General features: G+C 36.2%; 1 protein-coding gene across 1 annotated transcript in view; it reads right to left on the bottom strand.

Annotated features, from left to right (window-relative positions):
• LOC125683345 (uncharacterized) overlaps positions 1-19,522 on the bottom strand; it is a 61,493-nt gene that overhangs the window by 7,002 nt on the left and 34,969 nt on the right. Inside the window, exons 3-4 of the mRNA XM_048924408.2 lie at positions 7,780-8,004; positions 4,737-4,805 (exon numbers count right to left, since the gene is read on the bottom strand). Of these exons, the coding sequence (XP_048780365.2) occupies positions 4,737-4,805; positions 7,780-8,004 (294 nt within the window). The remainder of the gene's footprint in view (positions 1-4,736; positions 4,806-7,779; positions 8,005-19,522) is intronic.

The raw sequence follows: 19,522 nt of genomic DNA, 5'->3' as shown, positions 1-19,522 counted from the left end.
CCAAAATTGACAACGCGTGTGCATCTCGAATTTGTTAAGTTTTTATATAAAAAGACTAATCGACATGTGTCACAGTCTCAAGTCCTCAACGGTACGCATTACACACAGAAAATGATCTAAGAGGTTACAAAGAATGGATTTACACCAACGCCTAATAAGCATATGATTTCTTGGTGTGCATGTGCACAAATATGTAACGTTTATGTATGGATAAAACCATCCAACATGCTAGTGCAAATATTTTGCACCGTGTAAGGTAGCTCATTACACTAAAATTTTATTTAATGGTTCGTTAAGGAGGTATGCTACACCAGAGAAATTTGATGTAGATGAAAAGTGAAGGATTAGTACAACAATATTTTGAAGTTGAAAATTTTCAAATTTACTTTATTTTGTCAAAAAATACAGTTTTAGTAGAAGGTAATCTGGAAAAAAAAAAATTAAAACCCCTGCTGGACTCGAACCTGTGACCTACAGTTCAGCAGTCGGTATTCTAACCTACTGATCTACTCGGCTAGGTATATAAACAGAAAAGGAAAAGTCAAATATTGCTGATATCGATTTTTTCATCCATGTTTTTAAAGGAAGTCAGCCATTATGACGATGTAGAGTACTACGATGTTTTGTGATTTGTTCCGGAATGATAAAAAAAAAAATGTTTTCCTTGCAAATAACGGATTCTAGAGTTAAAATTTCGCTGTGATTTTGTGCATAATACGGATTAATCAAACATGCCTAAAAGATTCAGATATAAACGTTCTAAATTTTTAGAATAAAATATTTATGAAAATTGAAAACGTTATTTGTTAGTATACAATTATGGTCTATTTATAGCAGAGAGACATCGGAAATTATCTCATCTTAGTAAGGGTATCACCCGAGGGCGCCTATGCGTAGGTGTATGTAATATTAAATGTGCAGAGGTCTTGTGGTACTGCACTTCACAGGGCCAGTCAAAAGGCTGAAAGAATGCAGTTTTTTCCACAATCAATGAGGGGCATCCCGTCTCTGTTAAAGTGTTCCTCTTTATAAATTTTGTGGGAGATGTAGTCTCAAAGAAGTTTGAGTGAATAATCACATTTGATATCCTTGATTTCGTCCATCTTATACTCAGGCACGTTAAAACAGAAAGGGGACATTTCTAATTTTTATAAAATTGATTTTCTTTGATTTTTACTTGCAAAGTTATTTTCACATACAAACTAAGGTATATTGGATGACATCCCCCCACTACATGTACATTGTAGTAGACAATGAATTGAAGGACTAAGCCCTTTCCCTCTCCCGTAGGCTGTTATTTTGGAATAGATATCATATTTTGTGAGGTTCTTTTTTGGGGGGGGGGGGGGTCCCCCTTGTTTGCTAGATTGTCAAGAATTTTAGACGACTTCTCTGCCCCCACCCCCTTTTCAGAAAAGCCACGTCATGTGGCCGATATTCTTTGTCATTCTTTATGCATCAAAAATTAAGTTGAGTTAAATTTCTGACAACTAATTCCTTACATATTGCTACATATCATAATGGAAAAATATATACGTATTTTGATTTATTTTAGCCCTAGATATAATTGAAGAAAAAAATAGCCTACCAAACTAACATGTAATTTCAGTCCAGTTGTACCTCGTAATATTCTTAATGCAATGCGATATGCAAGGTATTTTAGATCTAATAGATATGACTATATTATCAGTAATTTTTCGAATTTTTAAAATACGTTAACATTTATTCGGAAATATAGTGTTCATTGGTGACGTTTCACCCAAGTAAGTACAATTTCGCGCGAATACCGCTTGTGTTCTGCCCGTGTAGCACATTGATTTTCTTTCGGTTCTCGGTAGTAATCGTGAATTTCCGTTGTCTTTCCGTTGTCTTTCCATATATGGTCAAATCAAAATTCGACAAACATGTAAACTTGACTTTTGTTGACTTGTAACGTGTAAGATGTGATATTTTAAGGTACAACTATGTAAATACTAAGTCTACAAACGGAAATACTGTAGGGATGACCGCGTATAATTTAAGAAACAATGATGCATTTTTATAAAGAGAAATGTAAAATTAGAAATCAAACGATTACACAGTTGAAGAGTACAACACTGAGGTATACATTTCTGAGGAACATAACTTACACCCCCTGAGTTACAAACATACATAGCTGAAACTGAGAAATTAACACGGTTGCGTGTTTCAATTAACAAGTTTACATGCTTGGATTTTTGAACACGATTACCCTCCATATGACTGTGTATGTACTGGTTCAATACTTATTGCATTGATCCAAATAAAGCATACACGAGGATTGTCCCAAAAAGCCGTAGACGATGTTAATAATGTTCGAAATACGCAACAAATCCAAAAGATTTTTTTTAAATGAGAAAACTTGTACTTATTCTAAACGAAAATGTAAAACGTCGTAAACGAACGGAGCGGAGATGTCATTTTTCAACGTACCTGTAGTGAAATCTGCGCGATATGACGACGTCAAGGGTATTCTTTGCGCACGAAAAATCACACAGTATTATGTAAGTCGTGGTTTGACCCCCACTCCAACAATACACGAGATGGAAAGCATAGCAGATCATCAAAATGCTAGCGATGCAATAGTGTTTAGATGGCATAAGAAATTTGTGGACACAACACTCTAAGATAAAATAAACCCAACACAACACTGCACATGTAAGATAAGATAAACAAAACACAACACTGTAACATAAAATAAACATATCATAGGTAGGTAGGTAGGTGGCAGTTAGGTACAACTGAAATATTTAAGATGACAAACTAAACATGAAAATAACGTTGTAGGATAAATTAGACTTTAAAGTAAGAAAAACACAACACTGCAAAATGAACTACACACCAAACCAGATGCTGTCAAAGGACACAAATAACCGCACGCACTTGTTTGACTTTAGATACATTCTACACTGTATATATTTTTGCTACATATATCAAGATGCATTGCGTATTATGTTGGGTAAGTGTTCTGGGTTAATCCCAAACCTTAGATCATGATTATTGAAATAAAGTCAAAATAATCGTGATGATGAAGCCTAAACCATATATATTTATGCTGCGGTGGTGGGCGGATCCAATTTGCAATTGGATTGTGGTCTGATTTATTTGTAAAACCCACCTCATTTGATTGCAGGCAGCTCTATTCCGATATTTCATTATGTGTTGTAGGGGGTTAGATTGCATATGAGATACATATGTTCTTGTATTTTTATTTCGACTCATTTTCACCCCAACTAGCTTATTCTGTTATATAACTTCGTCATTTTCAAAATAAATGACATTTTTTCAATTCAATAACTGTCCTGTTTCTACTGCCTTTATCAAATAACAAGCAAAGGTTACTTGGCAAGTCACATTAACTAAGGAACATAACTATATTTGAGTATTCGGATGGGTAAGTGTTCCAGAGTCATCCCAACCCCTATCATATTTTAATTGTACAAATATCTTTAAAGTGGTTGAGATTTCAAACCTAGAACAAATATATTATTGTTGCACATAACGCAATGCACTAAGTACCAGGTTTTTGTTGATTTTCCAACCCATTTACCCCTCAACGTGAAAAAGAAAATTCTCAAAATTTATTGCAAATTTAAAGGACACCGCCAATTATCTCCCAAAAGATGATTTGGCTACTTAATAAGATGCTAGAGGAGTCTTGGAAACCAGGATTTCCTATTTTAAAAAATTGTTTTTCACCCCCACCCCCCAATTCGCGTCAGGGTGATACTGAAAATGCTCAAACCATATTGCATGTCTATAGGAGCAGCACAATCATCTCTCGGAAGATGATTGGGGTGTCCTGTCGATGTGATATCAATTTTAAGAGTTTTCACTTTCATCCTGAATGCCAAAAAATGGTAAATATATCCCGACATTTTTTCTACCCTATTCCCCAGAACTTCTCTTACATTTTATACAGTAGCCAAATTATCTTTCACAGTAGCCAAATTATCTTTCGGAAGTAATTGATGGAATTTCTGGAAATAGGTTTTTGAGAAAAAACATTTTCAACCCCCATTTGGACCCCAGGATGAAAATGAAAAATCAAAAACCTTTTTGCACATTTGCAGTTCACCACCAATCGTCTTCCAAAAGATCATGGGACCAGGTTTATCTAGAAAAAAAGCATACTTTTTCCCATTTGGCCCACAGGTTAAAATTTCGCAACCTTCTAGCACATCTACAAGACACCACTTATCATATCGTCAATACAATCTACCATTGGGTCAAATGCTGCATGACGTGTTTCATACCGATTGTTAAGCCGTTCTTGGCATACTGATTTTGATTGCGGATAACTCTGTTTACCTGATCAGGATATAGGCCTCACGGCGGGTGTGACCAGTCGACCGGGGATGATTACTCCTTCATTCTTTGTCGACCGGTCAAACCCGCCGTGAGCCCTATATTTTGATCAGGTAAACGAAGTTATCCGTAGTCGAAATTAGTGTGCCAAGAACGGCCTAACAATCGGTATGAAACACGTCAGACATCATTTGACCCGATGGTGGGTTGTACTGGCAAACATATCAAAGCTTTCAAATAAAGTAAAATTTAAAGTAAACATTGAAATAATATCCAAATGAACATTAAAACAGCACCGTCAGTATCAAAAGAACACAACTTGATAAACTAAACATTGAATAAAGCTAACAATGTTACTTTAAACCCATAGAAACAGCAACTCAACATTGTAGGATTTTCTGTTTACATACCCACTGGTAACCCATCAACGGCTTCTGCGGGGCATCTGCAATCATCAGTACCTGAGGTTTCGGTACAGCCTGAAGTCCAAATAACAGATATGTTATTGAATATCAGATATATTATGTTAAGGTGTTAAGGTAGTACTCTACATCGTCATAATGGCTGACTTCCTTTAAAAACATGTATGAAAAAATCGATATCAGCAATATTGGACTTTTCCTTTTTCCATTTAAATATTTAGCCGAGTAGCTCAGTAGGTTAGAATATTGACTGCTGAACTGTAGGTCGCAGGTTCGAGTTCAGCAAGGGTTTTAATTTTTTTCAGATTACCTTCTACTAAAACTGTATTTGTTTTGACAAAATAAAGTAAATTTGAAAATTTTCAAATTCAAAATATTGTTGTACATATCCTCCACTTTTTATCTACATCAAATTTCTCTGGTGTAGCGTACTCCTTAATGAACAAGTGAAGATAGCGAACAGGGAGTGATCAATCTCATGAATCTTATAAAGAAAACAAAATTATGAGAATGGCAAACACGGATCCCTGGACATACCAGAGATATAATCAAGGGCCTAAGAGTTTAAAGTTGAAATACGATTTTGAAGATGTTCGTCGTTTTACAGGGAGTTTGTAGTGTAAATGTGATTACTAAATGTGGAATTAAAGCTACGCTCTTCTAAAAAACAGATCTAGAAATGAGTCTTGCAAATGAAGACAATGCTGTCGCAAACTTTTGACAGTTGGAACTAATATATATTTCTCATGTAACGTATCTAATTTTTTCATTACATTTGGCTTACTAAACACAAAGAGGATTTAACACTTTCGTATAGTCAGCATTTACAAATTTTATGTTTACTGTAATGATCTAGTTTATAAATATAATCCGTCAATAGGTCGAATGCTGTGTTAAGTGTTTATACAAATTTCAGGCCGTTCTTTACATACTGATTTTGACTACGAATTACTCCCTTTAACTGATCAAGATACAGAGTTTCATGGCGGCCGTAACCGGTGAACAGTGGCTGCTCCTAGAAAATCTGATCCCATCCAGGGTCCGTATTTACCCTACTTTTAATTGAGTGTTCTTTATAGGAATTTTAAGGTTGTCACGGTTCGTTTTCACATTTTCATGATAACTTTTGAATTCTTCATCCTTTGAAAAACACCCTGAGGTCATACGTACATGTATGCAAATCAAATAATCAACTAAATGACCGGATAAATGGACCTAACTTCAAGTAGATCGATATAATATTTTTATTGGGGATATGTCGTTTTAGAATGGAAGAAATACTAAGTGAAGTTCATGATCGCTTTCAAAGTAATACTCAGTCGGTTCCTGCTAGGGTAGCAGGGGACAGTTTCGCACTATAGACTCGGTCAACTTTTTCAAAAAATGGAAATACCCCATATTTGAAGTGATATTACATGTGTAAAAATGTATACAATAATTTTAGGATGCATGTCAAATGTAGCTGAGTGCTTAATAAAAATGTTGATATACAACATGTCGGTGTCACCATGATCCCTAGCATATAGATGGGTGCAAATACGAAACTAAGACACGTGGTCAGTTGCTGAAAAAATTCCGGTGAAAACATGCAGGGTCTAGCAAAAGGTCTAGCTGTGAGGGAAGGTGGATGCCCTCATATGAGAGGTAGATTTTTGAGAAGGGCAGATAAGGTTCTTGATTGTGCACAGTGTCTAAATCCCCATGTTTGGTACTGTGATGGTGTGGGGGTGGTGCGGATTAGCCCAAATGAGGGAAAATCAAAGCAAAAAAGGGGTACCTGCTCACAGCATGTTTTGTGCACCAGCACCAGTATTTATAGATTACATGTAATTTAGGGTCATAATTTATTAACTACACTTATATGAAATACAAGTATTGACATAAAAGGGAAATATGATTTTTCATTAGTCTGTCATAATCTGACTTTGGTATATATCCCCTATCCACATGTTTCAAAACCAAAGAAACCGTCCCCTGCCACCTAGAGCTTCTTGCGTTTCAATACAACGTGTCGTGATTGTCAGGTGGCTGGTGAGCTCGCTACGCAATCGAACGGTCCATCGCTGGATTCTTGATCCAGGCATACCGGTATCGTTTAACATCAGTAGCTACTGCTCCTTTGCCGAGTACCAGGTGCAACGTCGAATTTTGATACGAGTCGAAAAATGACGCCGCATTTTTTCAACATTGAATACTGACGCTAGCGGTTTGGAATTTAGACTTTAGAAAATTGAACCGCATCGCGGAATTTTGACCTTAAAACTCCCGAGAGAATTTTCAACCTGGGTTACAATTCTTTGTTATACCGGTTTTGCAAGTGAAAGTCACAGAGTTTTAAATATGACCTTAAAAACTTTAAGAATCTCATTTCTCTGTCTCTAAATAAATGTTTTACATGGGTCGAAAGTGGTGGCAGTATACCTACAACTAGTGACGAGTAAAATATTCTCGAATACTGCGTATTAAATACCATTTCTACCTTGTATAACATAATGTTATGTAGCCTAATGATATTGCAAACAACTACTTATCGTTTATTGATATGGAAATGCGTTACATTCTCTTTAATGTGCTTTTTTGTGTCTCCAGATCTAGTCATTATTATCGGCCAATTATGTTGGGAGCTTACATAGATATTCTCGCAAAACACTACAGTAGATCAAAATGAATTAGGTACCGCACATTGTACTATATTTCATTATAGTATCAAAGTTTTTTATGACAGGAATTCAAATAATGATTGTTTTACTGTATTTTAGAAATGTATCAAGGTAATCTATTTCGAAAAATAAAAAACCGCCCTGTAGCAAATAGAAAATGCTGATACAACAAATCAAGCTTTTAATGTTTATGTTATTGAGATATTTATTTTACCAACGTGTACAAAATATCAACAATATTTTACTAAAATGAAGTCAAAATACCTAGTATCAAGGTCTGTGTCAGTATGTGTGTGTGTGTGTAGAGAGAGAGAGAGAGAGAGAGAGAGAGAGAGAGAGAGAGAGAGAGAGAGAGAGAGAGAGAGATTTACCGATGATTTCTATTTCACATAGGTCCAATATGATTTTTTTCTCATCATCTGTTTCATTTAAGTATAGGTACACCTGCTTCCCCGGATATCCATAAGGAAAAATTATCACGTTTTGGGAGCTGGGCTTAGGGTCACGTTCGTGATACATGTCTGTTAAGGAGACGAGTTCGTCCTCACTCTTCTCTTCATTGTTGATGTATAAGTAGAATCCGCTATGCCGGGTGACTACAGGAAAAATACAAAATAAGGAAAATCCGGTATTCTAACTATAAAGATACGAGAGAAAAAATACATAATAAGCAAAAACCGGTGTCTAAAAAAATACAAAATAAGTAAATCCGGTTATATTGAATGCCCTGCAATGGAAAATTACAAAATAAGTTAAATTCGATACCCTGAATGTCTAAAAAAAAAAATGTACAAAATAAATAAAATAACATCCACAAACAAAATCCGATATGCTGAATGCCTAAAGAATGATGAAAATCACGAATGCTGTATGTTTCAATGAAAAATGCGCTGTATTATATATTTTAGTAATAACACCAGTATTTAATAATTTTAAACACTTTTTAACATCAAAACAGGCACATGAATATGTTGATCAAATAATTATTGTCTTCCAAGACAATAATTCTACTAATAGCGCCATGTTCGCCGTATCTGGGTCACTTATTTTACAAAACATCAACTCCTGACTAACGCACTAAAGACCCGAAATACCTAAAACTTTAACGAAGGGGGAAATAGGTAAAAATAATATAAATTTTAAAAAAACTGAACCAAATCAAAAAAATAAACAAGAGATGTTTGTAAAACACATATGCCCCCCATGGTGCAAAATTGAAAAGGGTTATACATACACATCATTTAATTGATAGTAGTATCATCAATTCAAAATATTGAGCAGGCAATATCTTCCTATGTCAAGAGTGAATTAACCATGTGACCTAAACATCAATAGGGGTCATCTACTCCTTATGCTGCACCAGTGTACCAAGTTTGGTGTCAATCAAGCAAATAATTCTTAAAATATAGGAGACAGCATATTACTATTTCCAGTTCAACAATTGACTTTTGACCTCAAAATCAATATGCGTTATCTTCTCCTGAAGATGCACCAGTGTACTAAGTTTGATGTCTGTCAAGCAAAAGGGTTATCAAGATATTGAGTGGACAGTAAATTATTATGTTCAGTTTGACCTTTGACCATGTGACCTCAAAATCAATAGGAATCATCTCCTCCTGAATATACACCACTGTACTAAGTTTGATGTCTGCCAAGCAAAGGGTTCTCAAGATATTGAGCGGACAGTATATTCCAATGTCCAGTTTGACCCTTGACCTTTGATCATGTGACCTCAAAATCAATAGGAGTCATCTTCTCCTGAATACGTACCAGTGTACCAAGTTTGATGTCTGTCAAGCAAAGGGTTCTCAAGATATTGAGCAGACAGTATATTCCAATGTCCAGTTTGACCCTTGACCTTTGATCATGTGACCTCAAAATCAATAGGAGTCATCTTCTCCAGAAGTTGTACCAGTGTACCAAGTTTGATGTCTGTCAAGCAAAGGGTTCTCAAGATATTGAGCGGACAGTATATTCCTATGTCCAGTTTGACCTTTGACCATGTGACCTCAAAATCAATAGGGATCATTTTCTTCTGAAGATGTACTGGTGTGCCAAGTTTGATGTCTGTCAAGCAAAGGGTTCTCTAGACATTGAATGGTCAGTATATTCCTATGCCCAGTTTGACCCTTGACCTTTGACCATATGACCTCTAAATCAATAGGGGTCATATTCTCCTTAGGATGTACCAGTGTGCTAAGTTTGATGTTTTTCAAGCAAAGGGTTCTCAAGATATTGAGCGGACATTATATTCCTATGTCCAGAGTAGATTGACCCTTGACCTTTTGACCTGAAAAACACTAGGGGTCCTCTTCTACTCATAACCAACCCACATATGAAATATCATTACCATCAAGTGAATGGTTCTCAAGATATTGAGCAGACAACACGTGGTCTACAGACCGACCGACAGACCGACCGACTGACCGACCGACAGTTGCAAAACAATATGCCCCCTCTTTTTCAAAGGGGGGCATAAAAAGTCAAAAAATAATGTTCAATTTCCTTCTCTAGGTGCAATATCACAAGAATAATGTTTTGATCAATTCTAAGGTATTTGAGATTTTAAGTATATCGAGTATTTAGCGCAGGCATCTGACATATGGATATCACTACCCCCCCCCCCCCCCCTTATGATACTTTTGTTCTCAAAAAGGGGGAGGGTAGTAATATCCATACTTCAGGTGCCTGTGGTAATTAGTGATTTCAATAAAATGGCAGATCTTGTCAACAGTTGATGCTGCTGAAGAAAAAAATAACTCATGTAACGTCTATACGAAGAACTTCATTAAAGTATGAGGAAGTAAGTAGCGTATAAATCATGTGAAATTTTAGTTGACAGGTCCAAAATCTTCCACACTAGTCTGAATTTCGCTGCTGTCATAGAACAATCATCATCATTTTGATTTACAATATCACCTGTCTGTTTTACATGTACTCACGGAGGGTGTGATCGATCGACAGGGGAAGGTTACTCCTTCTAAGCATCTAGTCCCACCTCTGGTATATCCAGGGGTCCGTGTTTGCTCAACTCGATGTATTCCTTATAGGAATTATGAGATTGATCATTGTTCTTTATCTTTACCTTCTCATGTACACATATCCCTTGCCCTTTAATATGTGTACCTATGTTTTATGAACAGATATCCCTAGATATATCCCTAGCCCTTTACTATGTGTACCTATGTTCTATGTACATATATCCCTAGCCCTTTACTATGTGTACCTATGTTCTATGTACAGATATCCCTAGCCCTTTACTATGTGTACCTATGTTCTATGTACAGATATCCCTAGCCCTTTACTATGTGTACCTATGTTCTATGTACAGATATCCCTAGCCCTTTACTATGTGTACCTATGTTCTATGTACAGATATCCCTAGTTCTTTACTATGTGTACCTATGTTCTATGTACAGATATCCCTAGCCCTTTACTATGTGTACCTATGTTCTATGTACAGATATCCCTAGCCCTTTACTCTGTGTACCTATGTTCTATGTACGTGTATCCCTGTAGTGTGTTGCATGTTCAATATCCTTGTATACTTTATTGCATATAACACGTATCCCCGTGTAGTGTATTACATGTACACGTATCCCTGTGTAGTGTATTACATGTACACGTATCCCTGTGTGGTGTATTACATGTACACGTATCCCTGTGTAGTGTATTACATGTACATGTATCCCTGTGTGGTGTATTATATGTACATGTATCCCTGTGTGGTGTATTACATGTACATGTATCCCTGTGTAGTGTATTACATGTACATGTATCCCTGTGTGGTGTATTATATGTACATGTATCCCTGTGTAGTGTATTACATGTACATGTATCCCTGTGTGGTGTATTACATGTACACGTATCCCTGTGTAGTGTACTACATGTACATGTATCCCTGTGTGGTGTATTACATGTACATGTATCCCTGTGTGGTGTATTACATGTACATGTATCCCTGTGTGGTGTATTATATGTACATGTATCCCTGTGTGGTGTATTACATGTACATGTATCCCTGTGTGGTGTATTGCATGTACATGTATCCCTGTGTAGTGTATTACATGTACATGTATCCCTGTGTAGTGTACTACATGTACATGTATCCCTGTGTGGTGTATTACATGTACATGTATCCCTGTGTGGTGTATTACATGTACATGTATCCCTGTGTAGTGTATTATATGTACATGTATCCCTGTGTAGTGTATTGCATGTACATGTATCCCTGTGTGGTGTATTATATGTACATGTATCCCTGTGTGGTGTATTACATGTACACGTATCCCTATGTAGTATATAACATGTACATGTATCCCTGTGTAGTGTATTGCATGTACACGTATCCCTGTGTGGTGTATTGCATGTACATGTATCCCTGTGTGGTGTATTGCATGTACATGTATCCCTGTGTAGTGTATTGCATGTACACGTATCCCTGTGTGGTGTATTACATGTACATGTATCCCTGTGTGGTGTATGACATGTACATGTATCCCTGTGTAGTGTATTGCATGTACATGTATCCCTGTGTGGTGTATGACATGTACATGTATCCCCGTGTAGTGTATTACATGTACACGTATCCCTGTGTAGTGTATTACATGTACATGTATCCCTGTGTGGTGTATGACATGTACATGTATCCCCGTGTAGTGTATTACATGTACACGTATCCCTGTGTAGTGTATTACATGTACATGTATCCCTGTGTGGTGTATGACATGTACATGTATCCCCGTGTAGTGTATTACATGTACACGTATCCCTGTGTAGTGTATTACATGTACATGTATCCCTGTGTGGTGTATGACATGTACATGTATCCCCGTGTAGTGTATTACATGTACATGTATCCCCGTGTAGTGTATTACATGTATCCCTGTGTACTGTATTATATGTACAATATCCCCGTGTTGTATATTACATGTACACGTATCCCCGTGTAGTGTATTACATGTACACGTATCCCTGTGTAGTGTAGGTTTAGGATTTTCCCTTTTTAAAGTGCTTAAATAAATCAGCATTAATATTACTAGGTTTATTTCGCAATTGACAATGCGGTATATTTGATTTTCGATTGCCAAAGTTAAAATAATGTATAGGTTTATCGCAATATATACTTTTGAGGGCACGTTTGAAAGATATTCGTGTTAATTGGAAGACTTCGAATACTCAAGGATAGGTCATTCCACAATTTTATAGTCGAAGGGATAAAGCTATTCATGTACGAAGTTGTTTTTGCTATTGGAGTGTTAAATTTAGAGTATCCTGGTTTCTTAATGCATAAATGTTAGAAGGTAAAATACATGGCCAAAGTAAGTCCTGCAAATATTGGGGGGGGGGGGTTCAATCCATGAACTATCTTGTAACTCGTATGGTAGTGCTTGTGGCTGTGACACAAGAGCGCCTGGTTACGCTTAAGCAAAAATATGAAACTCTCTATTGACCTATCATTCTATTAAACGAGGCGCTAAATCATAAACACGCCAAAACAGTGCAACAGTCCTGTTTCTGTTGAATTTCATACACGCTAAATTAAGCACACATGCAATAAATTTTACCGTTTGAAAATTGAGTGATGGAGGGTTGAAAATAAATCAAAACATAAAGTTATGTGATTTAAGTTCACGTGGAAATGTTTACGTATGTAATTTATTAATTTAAAAAACACACACGTTCCTGGTCATTTCCAGTCAATTAGAAAATGATCCAATGTCGCTGGAAAATGCATGCCCTCACACGATAAATACTTCAGATGTATATGTGTATGTTTGTCAATGTAAAAAACACTTCTCATTATCAGCTCGTCAGAATTTTCGTGCTTTGATGACTCGTGTGCGCCGTTGGTAAGAAAGTGAACAAGTCTCGCGAGCAAGCGCGATATTACCGGGACAAAACGTTCATAGCATTACATAGGGAGGGGGGAGGCTTTTTTAAAAGTTAAAATACATGGTGTATTTGAAAATAAGATAGCCATTGGTCAAATTGCATTTTTTTTTTTTTTTTTTTTGAAATTTTTAACACTAGTTTATTAAAACCAATATCTATGAAGCGCCAAATTAACATAAACTCAAATAATTGAAGTTATATTCAATTATTTGAGGATATCATCAATTCATTTGATGCGCGCAGCAATTCAATTAAAGATCTCTTCAAATAATTAATGATATCTTCAATTCTAAATTATTGCGCGCATTAATTAAATTGATGATAGCATTAATTATTCAGCTGAATTGATGCGCGCTTTAATTAATTGAATTCGTGATCTCTTCAAATGAATTAATGATATATGATATCAACAATTGAATTGATGCGCGCTACAATTCAATTGAAGAGAGCAATAATTGATATAATGTGCGCATTAAATCAATTGATGACAGCAATAATTGGGTTGATGCGCGAATTAATTCATTTGATGAGAGCAATAAATGATTTAATGCGCGCAATTCAATCATTGTTCTCTTCAATTGAATTAATGATATCTTTAATTCATTTGAAGAGAGCAATAATTCTTTTAGAGAGAGCAACTAAATGATTAAAGATATCTTCAATTCAACATATCCACAATTGAATTAATGATCTCTTTAATTGAATTGTTGCTCTCTTTAAAAGAATTGATGCACGCATTAATTCCTTATACAAAAGCATTGTAAATAATTAAAGATATCTTCAATTGAATTAAAGAGATCATCAAATTATCTATTACCGAACTCTAAACTAATTATTGCGAGCAATATTTCTACGAAATTGATGCTCTCATCAATTGAATTGAAGAGAGCAAAATTTGAATTAATGCGCACATTAGATCAATTATTGCTCTTATTAGTTCAATTGATACGCACATTTATTAAATTAAATGAGAGCAATAATCGAATTGAAGCGCGCATTAATTCATTTGATGAGAGCAATAATTGATTTAATGCGCGCATTAATTCAATTACAGAGAGCAATAATTGAATTGATGATATTTTCAAATAATTGAAGATTTCTTCAATTATTTGAGTTTTTTAGTTTATGTTAATTTGGCGCCCCATAGATATCAGTGTTTTCTATCCGAATTCCATCACTATTTCATAATTCTTAATAAAGCTTAGATGGAGTTCAGAAACGCATTAGTTGTGTTAATTAATTTTTTAAAAATGCAGTTTTGCCGATGGATATTTTTTTAATATCGAAAAGGGGGTACATCTACGGTTCAACTAGGGTATACGGATAAGTAGTTCCCCTTTACCAATCTACACCTTCCGAATTTAAAGTTGCACAAAAAATAGTTCCCTTTTTCATAGGGATCCTACAATATACCTTTTCACATAAAATAAATACCCTATGAAAATAGTGCATATGTTGAAAAGAGTTGACAGGTCAACAAGTTGACACCGAAACAATGTAAATGATGTATCACAACAAAGGTGGACAGGTTGACACCAGAAATCGTTAGAAAGAGTCGACAGGTTGACACCAGAAATCATTAGAAAGGGTCGACAGGTTGACACTCAAACTATACAGCTTTAATGTATCACAACTAAGGTCAACGGGTCCACTTGAAAACTTAAAAACAAATTGAATACACAGAGAGATCGATACCAACGTTTATAATACCATGAATCATTGACAACAAAATGGAAAACAATCAAATCATTGATTTTCCAGATTAACACTTAAATTCAAAGTAAACATACTGATACATAAACTGTATCGCGTATTATTCATTATACCGTCCGAAAGGTTATAGCGTTCGGCCCGCATTCAGAAGGCCGGGGTTCGAAGTCGTTAAAATAGGTAGTGACAGTTCCATCGCCAAACGCTCGGCATCAGATGTGAATGTCATCAGAGATGACCTTATAAACAGAAGTTGGCGTGACATGCTATAGAGAACCCCCACTGCTCAATACAGCGCCGAACATAGGCCTAAATTTGAAGCCCTTCACCGGTCTTGGTGACATTTCCATGAGTGAAAAATTCTCGGGCACCACACCAAAGTAATTTACGACAAAAAAGTGATATCGACAAAACCATTAGTAAAAAGATAACTGCATTACTGCATAAATATGTGCAAGCATTAAGGTGTACGTCATGTACATAAATCTAATTATGTACATAGAATCTAATTAGTTTCCCAGAAAACCCCTCAACTTTAATTTTAAGTTTTGTTTGAGGTGGGGTTTTTTTTGGGGGGGGGGGTGTTAAGGTTTTTATTTTAATCTTTTTTTGTGTGTGTTTATATCTTTATCATTTTGTTATCAATCATTTCTGAGTCATAAGGTATTTACTACTCGGTAAACTTTCCAAAATTCGCCAGTCTGTATTCACTTTCACTTACGAACTCCTCAACTATTTTTTCTGGATTCAGTTCATCAGTCTCATTTTTATGAACATGCAATAAAAGCAAATTGTTTGTTCGTATTTGGCTCATTGTTGATCTCAGTGATGTTTTCAATCTTTTCAAGGCGCTGAATGAGCGCTCACTGGTAGCGTTAGTTGCAGGAAGTACCAAAATTAGTTTGAGAATTTTGAGGATCTCGGCACGCAGACTTTTTTCATTTGAATGTCTGAAAAATTTAACCACACTTGGTATATCTGGCGTAAAGTCTTTTGGCAAAACAGTCTTTAACATTATAAGCAGGCAGTGAAGATCCTTTGGCTTCAAATCTGTAGCATATAGGGTCATGACAAAATTTAATTCTTCTTCAAACGTTTGACCTGTGCAAGTCTTAATTACGAGGTTTTCAAGATTAACATAAGCTTTGTAACCTGGTTGGTCAAATCTAGATTTTATGCCAGCTAAAGGCAGACCTAGTGCCCCGTAGAAATATTTCCTATACATATCTGCACACGATGAAAAAGTATGTGCTGCTGTCCCATCATCAAGTTTACGAGGAATTTTGCGTTTTCTAGGAAGAACAGGATCATCGATGTTCATCTGTTTTGCTTTTTCAACAACTTCCTCGTAAAACTGAGTGAAGATTGTCTCATCTCGGAGACTTTGCAAAGCACTCATTGTCGTTGATGCCATTTTTGACCATCACTCGCCGAGAGATTTGGAGCCTGCAGAACCCTTGCCAAATTATCACTATAACGTAAAAGTTTTTCACTCAGTAAACACCCAAAGAAGAAATCAAACCTGCACATATAAGCAGCCACTCCTCTAATTCTGTTTCTCATTTCTACCTCACGCACGTATTGGAGGCTTTCATCCCAAACATTTCTTAGAATTTCATAGTTTGACAAAATGCTCAAAAATGTGTCGGCTTTTATTGTCCATCTTGTGGGACACAAAACCCTTATTCCCGCTGACGTTTTCTCTAGATTTTGGGCATTTTTAATGTATTGAAAATCATCTCCCTTCTTGGAGATTCTTTAATCAACTTCGTTATATCCTTTGCAATGTCCAGGGTGTCTCTAAGCAACTTACATCCCTTAAAAGAATCACTGCAAGCTAGGTTAAGAGCATGACCATAACAGTGTATGTAAAGGGCTCTGGGTTCAAGTGCATGAATTTGTGTTGCAACACTTGTCTTTGAACCAGCCATAGAAGCAGCCATGTCATAACACTGGCCTCATACTTTGTTGATAGGCAGATCGAACCTCAAAAGGGAATCTTTAATTGCTAGGGTTATTGAATTAGCCCCAATGTCAGAAATACAATACATCCCTAATAAATCTTCATGAGCGGTAAAATTTTGATCAACCCATCGAATGCATAAAACAAGTTGCTCTTTGTTGGAAATATCTCGTGTTTCGTCTGCCATTATTGAAAAGAATTCAGACGATTTGATGAAAGCAACAATTTGTGGCAAAACCTGCCACCTCATCACCTGCAAAATTTCATTTTGAATATCTGGAGCAACATACTTATTTGTCTTGCGTTGTAGCCATTCCTGAAGCTGGGGATCGCGTTTAGCCTCTAGCATGAGAAGTTGATTAAAGTTCGAGTTTTTCTCGTCTTTGTCACCCCGAAGAGCAATTCCTTGTCGAGCAAGAAACTTCAAAATGTTTGTGATTTTAAGCAAATTCTCTGTGTTAGACTTCTTCTCGACTTCGTGCGTCTTTGAATGACATTCTCTAACATCTTTAACCTCCTCCTTTATCGTAAACTCCCTTTCCATTGCCTCTTTATGGTAACCACTTTTCTCGTGTGCGGCGAATTTTGTGGTTGCTTTTTTCCAGTTTTTAAGACCACTTGATATGAAAGCTTTTTCTTTCTTGTGACAACTGAGTCTTCTTCTGAAATGATTTTATGCAAGGAAAACAATACAACATCTTTGATTTCTACATATGTAACCAAGACCACCGATCAAACCAGGAGGCATTGAAAGATATCATCTTTTTACCAAACTTCTTTGCTGGAAAGAAAATATTCCGTGGCTGATTTTGGGTACTACCGATCTCTGGTGTATGCCATTTTTCATGTACAACTTGGGCCTTTTGAACTGGTATTTCTGAGATATCATCTTCTGAAGAAGAAGAAGAAGAATCAATAAAGTAAGCAACCTAAACATGTTTGTCTGTTTCTTTGTTTGCAGTTTCCCCCAATTTACTTGTTTCAATAGACTCCTCATTTGTGTTAGACTCCAAGAGTGGGAAAGGACTATCTTGTGATTGTTTTGGTTCAAATGAGCGATGAGGTTCAGAATCTTCAAAGGATAACCTCGAACGCTTTAAAGAGGTTCCTAATGCTTGTGAATACAGGCAACAAAATTATTAGGTGTCCAACCATCTATTTTTGTAGCAATTGTTTGAGTCCACATGATGTGGATAGCATCCTGATATTCTTTAGCATCAGCACGGTCAAGAGGAACAATAAGCTGATTATGATCTTGTCTGTTTACACCAGGGTTTTGTACCTCGGGGAAAATCGACATGATTGGTTTCTGCAAAACGTTAGAAGCTACGAACATATGTAAAAGGCTTGAATAGTAACCGTTCTGGGTTGTTTTTATTGTTTCCTTTTGTAACGAAGCAATCAAATCACCAGTAATTAAAGACTCTCATCACAGGGAACTTTCAAAGACATATTGAAGTGAACTTTTGTTTGTGGACATGGTCACAAAAGTGTTTTCATTCGTGTAGCGCTTCAGATTTGAAACAAGTTCAAACACAATTCGTACCCTCATTTCCTTAAAATTGTCCTCATGTCCAAACACAAAAAGAGAGAGAGTTCTGAATAAACAATTCCCATTACCATATATCTGAATCGGGATAAGCTCAGAAGGAGCATCATTTGGATAAAGCTCTGAGGAAACAGCATCTTTTCGAATATTCGAAGTTGGGATGTTAGGTATGCTTGTTGGAAGAGGATATTTCTTAAAAATTTGCCCTTTGAGTCTAACAAGAAAACTTAGTGCTTCCTATCCCTTTTTTCCTGTATTCCTTGCTTCTTCGTGCACTTTTTCGAAAAATGCCTTTCTTTCGTCCGTCTGGGCATACATTGTGAAATATAATCAAAGTTAAAACTGTGCGGAAGGTTGATCTTACACTGGTACGATAGTGTCTACTCTTGGACCAAGAATGAAACAGGTCTTGACAGCCTGAGACTTTACAAGCTTTGAAAAAGTTGTTACACGTCATGACCTATGTCACATTGGGGTGTTACGTCACTGATAGATAGTACTTCACACATTATCGGGTTTACCTTTACCATAAAAACTGGGATGATAAAAAAGTCAACAATTAATCATATTAGCTAAACAAAAAGATTTTAAATACATGTATATACAAACATTGAACTGGTATTAGGGCAGTTGGGCATAGACATTTTTGTATCAAGACGAAGTTTCTATGAACAAGCTATCTAATGAATTATTAGACCTTGAAAGATAGTCAAGGTCACACATATTAGATACCTTTTTTTTCACTCGTATGAGTCGTCAACAAATACCGGTAAAGGACTTTAAACGACACTAGTGCCGGACACTTGGCAAAGGAACAGTCACTACATATCATAGGTTGGACGCCAGATGCGGAGCTGGGAACGAGAACCGAACCGTTACCTCATGATTACGACCTTTTGGATGATGCCCTAAGAAATGTTAAGGCATTAAGTGCTTTTCATGATTTTTTTTTTTTTAATTTAAGCTAAAGGACAGTCACACTGACTGACTCTGAGTC

This window comes from Ostrea edulis, chromosome 6 (assembly GCF_947568905.1).
Source record: "Ostrea edulis chromosome 6, xbOstEdul1.1, whole genome shotgun sequence".
Classification (NCBI taxonomy): Eukaryota; Metazoa; Mollusca; class Bivalvia; order Ostreida; family Ostreidae; genus Ostrea; species Ostrea edulis.
Note: the sequence above shows the minus strand (reverse complement) of the source record. Positions and strands in the feature narration are given on the sequence as shown.